Source organism: Chlamydomonas reinhardtii, chromosome 7 (genome assembly GCF_000002595.2).
Source record: "Chlamydomonas reinhardtii strain CC-503 cw92 mt+ chromosome 7, whole genome shotgun sequence".
NCBI lineage: Eukaryota > Viridiplantae > Chlorophyta > Chlorophyceae > Chlamydomonadales > Chlamydomonadaceae > Chlamydomonas > Chlamydomonas reinhardtii.
This window is the reverse complement of record NC_057010.1, coordinates 2743635-2751134: the sequence shown is the minus strand read 5'-3', so window position 1 is coordinate 2751134 and position 7500 is coordinate 2743635. Positions and strand designations below refer to the sequence as shown.

At 62.9% G+C, this 7500-nt stretch overlaps 2 protein-coding genes across 2 annotated transcripts in view; both read right to left on the bottom strand.

Moving 5' to 3' along the window:
• CHLRE_07g331300v5 (uncharacterized protein) overlaps positions 1-5616 on the bottom strand; it is a 10407-nt gene extending 4791 nt beyond the window's left edge. The window contains exons 1-12 of the mRNA XM_043064194.1: positions 5171-5616; positions 4587-4716; positions 4138-4227; positions 3872-3935; positions 3413-3517; positions 3045-3125; positions 2684-2752; positions 2170-2235; positions 1902-1991; positions 1349-1459; positions 923-1009; positions 291-359 (exon numbers count right to left, since the gene is read on the bottom strand). Coding sequence (XP_042922762.1) covers positions 291-359; positions 923-1009; positions 1349-1459; positions 1902-1991; positions 2170-2235; positions 2684-2752; positions 3045-3125; positions 3413-3517; positions 3872-3935; positions 4138-4227; positions 4587-4716; positions 5171-5519 — 1311 coding nt within the window. The 5' untranslated portion in view covers positions 5520-5616. The remainder of the gene's footprint in view (positions 1-290; positions 360-922; positions 1010-1348; positions 1460-1901; positions 1992-2169; positions 2236-2683; positions 2753-3044; positions 3126-3412; positions 3518-3871; positions 3936-4137; positions 4228-4586; positions 4717-5170) is intronic.
• Positions 5617-5671: 55 nt separating this feature from the next.
• The window catches only part of CHLRE_07g331250v5 (uncharacterized protein), a 13055-nt gene continuing 11226 nt past the window's right edge, over positions 5672-7500 (bottom strand). The window contains exons 21-22 of the mRNA XM_043064193.1: positions 6946-7308; positions 5672-6617 (exon numbers count right to left, since the gene is read on the bottom strand). Of these exons, the coding sequence (XP_042922761.1) occupies positions 6564-6617; positions 6946-7308 (417 nt within the window). The 3' untranslated portion in view covers positions 5672-6563. The remainder of the gene's footprint in view (positions 6618-6945; positions 7309-7500) is intronic.

Below are 7500 nucleotides of genomic sequence, written 5' to 3'. Positions count from 1 at the left end.
TTCATCCCCTCTTCCCCCTCATCCCCCTCATACGGCCCCCCGCTAGGTTGGCTTGGATTGGTTTGGATTGCGCTGGTATGAAGTTCAGTGCGACACTGAGAGAAGGGAGGTCAAAAGCAAGTGACACTTACACAGACCTCGATTTCCCCGTCATCCCTTCACCCCCTAACCCCCCTTCCCCTCCCCGTTAGTTGTTCACATGCACTGCTATACCCCCACTCCCCCTATTGCATTGGGTTTGGTTTAGTTTGGGCTGGTATCTACAACCCCCCCTCCTCCCCCCCACACACCTCCTTGTAGGTGCGAATGGAGTTGCCCACGTCAGCCCAGTAGCGCCCGGCCATTGTCCACGTCAGCACCTGAGTAGGTGTGTGGGCGGGTCGACGGGGTGACGTGTGCAAGTCAGGTTTGAAGCGTGCGTGTGAGAGAATGAGTAATATGTATACAATCGTGTGAGAATGTGTGTGTACATGTACGTACATACCGTGTGTTTGCAATGTGGGGATTGCGAACAAGGACGCCCTCCCCCCACGTACGTAGGGGCGCGTGGAGTTTAGAGCGTGTGCGTGTGCGCGCGTGTCAATGTGCGTGTGTGTGCGCACAATGTGGTAGTTATTTATTAACGACGACGCCCCCCCCGTAAAACACACACACGCACACGCACACGCACACACACACACACACACACACACACACACACACACACACACACACACACACACACACACACACACACACACACACACACACACACACACACACACACACACACACACACACACACACACACACACACACACACACACACACACACACACACACACACACACACACACACACACACACACACACACACACACACACACACACACACACACACACACACACACACACGTACACACAGGGCCCCCCTCCCACCCACCTTGTAGGGGTGCACGTACTCGTACCCCGGCCGCAGCTGCACACCCGCCGCCGCCGCCCGCTCCTGCCGCTCCTGCCGCTGCCGCGCCTGTTGCGGCAATCAACACACACACGCGATGAGCACGCACCCGGTGTGACGGTGCGCAACCAGGTCTTGCGCTTGGCCCGCGCCCCGATGTCCCCAGTGTGTTGCGCTGCCTACTTCGATAATAGCGTTAGATCAAAACCTGTGTATCATTCCTGTGTACTCAAATCATTAATCCCTCCCTCCCCACCGCTGCCTCGCACTCGCTGCAACCCCCCCCCCCACACACGCGCGCGCCTGCTGTGCCAATGTGCCTACAACTTCGCTTCCTCTCGATTGATTATGACTGTAACCCCCAACTCCTCCACACTCGCCCACCCTCACACACGCCCCCCCCCCCACCTGCTGGTGCCTCCTCTTGAGGCTGCGCGCTGCCATATCAAAGGCGTGTGGGATGACGCCGCGGCCGAAGTCGTGGGCGCGGGGGTGTGCCGACAACACGTCCAGCAGAGCCTGTCGAGAGAGTGGGGTGGGGGTGGGGCGGGGTGGCAGGTGAGGGTGGGGGTTGAGGGTGGGGGTGGGGGTGCATGCGGGGAGGATGTTCATGTGCGTGGCTGTGGAATTGTGTGTGGGGCCCTGTACCGGGGGTTTAGTTTAGGGGAGAGGGGTGCGCGTGTGCATGCAGACAGCGCTGCCATGCATCAGCCCCCAAAGCCCCCATCCACCCTCAACTCTCGCTCCCTGCACCCACCCCGTCGGCGGCACCCACGCACCCACCCATATTCGAGTCTCCAACCCCCTCATCCACGCCCCTCACCCATGCATCCCGCAAGCCTCCCATACCCAATTTGGATCTGTCACAACCTAACCCCCGGACCGTCTACCATTTTCCTAGCTAGGCATGAATGTAACTACCTATCCCGCAACCCCACAAGCACACACCGAAACTACTCACGTGTTTGTCGAACACGTAGATGCCGCATGAGGCCAGGAAGGGGCGGCCGTTGGTGAGCTTACCCACGTGCTCGGCAGGCACACGAAAGGGCTGCGCGTGTGTGTGTAGAGGAGGGGAGGGGGTGGGGAGGGGGTGGTGGTGGTGGGGTCATACCAAGACCAATTTGCTGCAACAACCTGTCAACATAATCTCGCTCGTCTTAAGCATGCATGGAACCTGCCCCCACCTTGACCCCCACCTCCCCACCTCACCCCACCCCCACCCCTACCTCGCGCTCGCGGGCCGTCCGCGGCTTCTCCACATAGTCCAGCAGCTCGCGGGTGGAGGGCCGGACCTGGGGGGTGGGGGGGGGGGTTACATTCATGACTAGTTAAGGAAGTGGTAGACGGTAGAACATCTTACGGAACATCAAGGGGGGTTTACATTCATGATTATTATGGAAGTGAAGGCGTAGGGGATGTGTGGGGCGCGGCACTAGCGTGGGGTGTTGGCATGGGTGAGCGGGGTGCGGCGCAAGGCCCGCTGTCGAATGAAGAATGTGTAGAGCTGTACGGACACGGGTAAGGTACGAAGCAACACGTGCGCTCTACATTTGTTCCCTTCCCATACACGAACACGCGCGTGCACACACGAACACACGAACACACACACACACTGTCTTTGCGCAATGTTTTCCTTGTGCTCTTCAACACATACACACACACACACGCCTCCTCCCACCTTTTAGCTTGGTTTGGTTTCGTTATGGCTGGCATTACCCCCCCCCACACACACACACACACCTTGAGTAGGCCCACGTGCTCGGTGTCGCCGCCCTCCACGCCGTGCGCCACCACCGTCAGGCAGGCCTCCTGGGCGGGTGGGAGGGCATGTAGGGGGGAGAGTGCGGGGAGTGGGAGTGGAGGGGATGGATTTGGAGGAATGGAAAAGGACTGGGGGCTAGCCGCGTTCATGTGAAGACCGGGGAAGAGGACGGACTTTGTTGGGCTCGGGCAAACAACCCCAGCCCTCCCTCCTCTCCCTCCCTGCCCTCCTCCCCTCCCGTTCGCCCTCCTTCCCCTCCCCTCCCACCCTCCTTCCCCCCTCCCACCCCTCCCTCCTCCCTCCTCCCCCTCCCTCCTCCTCTCTCCCCCTCCCCCTCACGTTGCCGCGGTGCCACTCCATGAGCGCCTCCAGGTCTGTGTGGTAGAGCTGGTCGGCTGGCAGGATCAGCACGTCCTCAATCTATGGGGGGGGAGGGGGAGGGATAAGAGGGGGAGGGGTGGAGGGGGAGGCGGGATAAGATGGGGATAGTGGTACGTCTGAAGCCGCCCCGTCCTGGCCTTTTTCCCCGCGCCTCTGTCTCTCCCGCACTACCCACAGCGCTGCCCTCCTCCCCCGCCCTCCGCCACCCTCCTTCCTCCTCCCTCCTCCCTCCATTGGGCCCGATTTCGCTGGGCTCGGGCAACCCCCCTCCTCCCTCCTCCCTCCTCCCTCCCTCCCCCCCCCTCCTCCCTCTACCTCCTCCTCACCCTCCTCAGTCGCGGCTGGTCCAGCAGCCACGCCATCATGCGCACCGCGTCCGCATTGCCCTCACTCCAGCGGGCGCCGGCGGGGTACTGCGTGGTGGCCAGGACCTGAAGGGGGGGAGGTGGAGGCGGAGGTGGGTAAGGAGGTGGAGGAGGAGGAGGGGGAGGAGGAGGAGGAGGAGGAGGAGGTGAGGAAGGAGGGGGAGGAGGGGGAGCAGCCGTTCGTGTGCAGAACGGAGTGATGGCATCACAAGTATGAAGTGCCGACGGCACAGCCAGGAGGGGCGAAATGAAAGCGGTGCGTGTCAGTGTGGGTGGTGGTGGAAGGGCGGGACTCAGGGTGCACACACAGTACGGTACTCAGCCCCGGCCGCACAACACCCGGCCGCCGTGGCTCTTCCGCTGCGTCCCCTATTCCACCCTCCACCCTCCACCCCCCCCCCCCCACACACACAAACACACCTCCACGAAGCCGTCGCCGCCGTTGGGCACGCCCTCCCGATTGCCGTACGCCCGATTGATGTATCTGTGCGCGTGTGAATGCGTGTGTGCGCGCGTGCGTGCGTGCGTGTGTGTGTGTGTGTGTGTGTGTGTGTGTGTGTGTGTGTGTGTGTGTTTGTAGGTGTGTGCGTGTGTGTGCAACAATACACATAACCTTGCGCGCTAGCCGTCCAGTACACAAGCAGTGAGCAGTGTGCTGATGCAGCTCAACCCTGAATCATCCTCACTTGTTGAGGCTCTGCGAGTTGTATTGCGTGAGCACGAACATCTTGTTGATGCAGGCGTGTAGGCAGTTGGAGATGGGCACGTCGATCAGCCTGCATGCGCGCGGGCGGAGGCGGAGCCGGAAGCAGCGGCAGCGTGAGGGGCAGGGCGGGGGCGGCTCGGCACCCGCAGGGGCCCCCTCACCGTCGCCCTCGCTCTCGCCCCCGCTCTCGCTCTTGCCCCCGCCCTCGTCACCCGCTCCATTTTCCCCCTACTGCCCCTTCATTGCGTCCTGTAAGCGCTTTTCCAACCATCTTTGCAGCCCCTTTCTGCTGCTGCCCTCCTCCCATCCTCCCATCCTCCCATCCCCTCCTCCCCCCCGGTTGGTTTCGGTTTGATTTGGGCTGGTATTTACAACCCCCCCCATCCCCCATTTCATTACCCCCTTACCCCTCTCCACTCCCTCCCTCACCTGTACCTGCCCCCCACGGGCACTGCCGGCAGCGCGCGCTTCTCAGTGAGCGGGAACAGCCGCCGGTCGGACTCGCCGCCGCCCAATATGACGGCCAGCGTGGAGGAGGAGATGCGGGGAGGGCCGTGGCCTGAGATTTGGGGGAGGGAGGGGAAGGAGCGAGGGAGAGGTAGGGCCTAAGATTGGGGAGGAGGGAGGAGGGAAGGGGGAGGAGGAGGGAGGTGGGGAGGAAGGGGCAAGGTTGAGGCAATCGGGAGAGGGAGGAGGGAGCTTGGGTGGGTTGGGGCAGCGCGTGGGCATGGGCATGGGAGCTGGAGGATGGAGAGTCGGCGTGGGGAGTCAGCGCCGCACTGGGGTATGGGCATGTGGGTTGTTGGTCTTCGTGGTCATTGACGTCGCAGGCAACCCAGGATTGTGCATGACTCGAACATGCACCCGCCCGCCCGCCCGCCCACCGCCCTCTACAGAGAACACATGGGCCCTTCGCACAGCACACCCACCCGCACACGCATGCCTTCCCCCTGGCCCCCAAGCCTCCCTTCCCAGCCCCCCGGCCCCCGAACCTCTGGCCCTGCCTCACTCACCCTCATCCTCGCGGCGCCCGCTCACGTCCGCCGCCTCCCAGCCGCCCCGGCCCACAGGCGGGAAGTGACTGCGCGTCTGCGGCCGCCGCCCCGCGGCAGCAGCAGCCGCAGCAGCCGCCGAGCCGGCCTTCTCCTTAACATGCGTCTTGCTCTGATCATCATTTTTGTCCTGTTGACGTGTCTCCTGCTCGCGAAATGCAAGCACTCGAAGCGCGCCGCGGCTGCGGCGGGCTGCGCTTGCGCCCGTGCCGGCGGCTACAGTGCCGGCATGGGGTGGTGTCGGCAGTCGCGTGCACCGGTGCCGATCGGCCGCATTGCCGCGCCCGGGCGCGCTGTGTCGCAGCAACATGTGCTTCTAAGCCTGGCGACCGGACCGAGCAGGCAGCAACGAGCGTCGATGACGAAATGAGCTGCTGCAGTGACTCGCCCGGGGATTCGGCTCAAGCAAGTAGCTAGCAAAGTGCTTTTAGCTTGATTAAGCAAGAAGTACAGCGGCCAAACTCGCCAAACTCGTTACAAAGAAAGTATCTTGACGGAAGTGTAGACAGATGCACAACGCCCCCTGGGTCCGGCCCCGGATCGGCTCATTGCGAAAACCCCCGCCCAATTGATTGCGACACGCTCGCCATTGCGGCGGCGCGGCTCCAATTGAGCGTCATTCGGCTCCCTCTCTGCGGGCTCACCACTCCCAAGGCCACCCCACGCAGTCAGGGCAGAAGCTGCACACAGCCTTCCGGCATGGCGCCTCGCACACAGAGTGTCGCATACACACACATGCTTCGCCCCCATCCTCAAACCCAACCCCCAAGCCCGAGGCCCGCCGCACGTTTTTTGCTTGGGTTTGGAGTCTGGTCCTAGTACGGTACTCTAGCAATCCCTAAGCCCCAACCCAGGCCTGCCCTGCCCGACACGACCCATCGCATACACACGAATACATGCACACACATACACACATGCTCGTGTGCGGCATCCAACCCCCCTGAGCCCCGCAGGCCAGCAGTCGTTGCGTGCGTAGCCGGCATTTCCCAACCAACATATGACCAACAAATGTGCAATCAATGAAACCCAAGACCTGCAACCCAACTTGCCTCCAGCACGCTCTCTGCACAACCCTACACAACCCTACACAACCCTACACAACACTCAACGCTCAGCGCTCGCAGCTGCACCCGCGCCGCTCGAGTCGCGCGCATGCAGGATTGATTGCAGGAATGGAGCGCGCGGCCTCGGCCTGGGGCTTCCTCTCGGCTTCACCTTGACGCCGGGTAGCATTACACCCGCCGCCATCACGTCACATCACGCCCTCGCACCCTCGCGCCCACAACCCCAAACACACCCGCCTCACACACACACATACGTGCTCGCACACACATACACATACACACACGCACACTCACAGCTTGCCGCCCAGGGTAAATTGCTGCAGCTGCGCGGCGCTGGGCGGCGCCTGCGGAGTGGAGGGGGGACGGGAGGGAGCGGGCGGAGTGGAGGGAGCGCGGAGTGGAGGAGGGGCGGAGCAGAGGAGGGGCGGGAGGGAGGAGGGACGGGGGGGGGGAGGTGGCGCGTGTGGCGGACACGGATGTTGGTTTGGCATGTTCCTGGGTTGCACCGTTGATGTGTGGTGTATACTTGACACAAACATATGCACGCACTTCTTGAACTGCACTTGCTCTCTCGCCAATCCAATTACCCAACCCGCGTCATCAACTGATTCCCAGTCCCATGCCCCCGCCCCCCGCCCCCGCCCTCCGCCCCGCCCCCCCCCCAGCCCCCACCTGCGCCGCCTCCAGCATCTGCCTCACACGGGCCGGGTCCGACGTGGGCGCCTGGCAGGTGTAGTTCTGGCAGATGAACACCACCGCACCCGCACCCGCACTGACACTGCCGCTGCCACCCGCACTGGCCCCGGCCCCGGCACTGCTGCTACTGCCACTGTCACCACCCGCACTACCAGGCTGTTGCTGCTGCGCCTGCTGCTGCTGCCCCTGCGCCTGCCCCTGCGCCTGCTGCTGCTGCTGCTGCCCATGCTGCGGCTGCAGCCGGGCAAAGTGCGCCGCCACCATGGCGGCGGCGGGCGGGTTGCGGGCGGCCCACCAGGACATGTCGGCGGGGTCGGAGGGGTCCACCACCAGGACCACCTGGGGGATTGCAAGGATTGGTACAGAGAAGTGTAGGGGGAGGGGAGGGGGTTCAAAGATGGTTGGAAAAGCGGTACAGGATGCACTGAAGTCCGCGGACTGTGTGTGTGAAAGCACGTGTGTGTATTAGAGAGCACAAGGGAGAAATAAGCCGGACTGCGACACATGTGTGTGTATGTGTTGGGGGGAGAA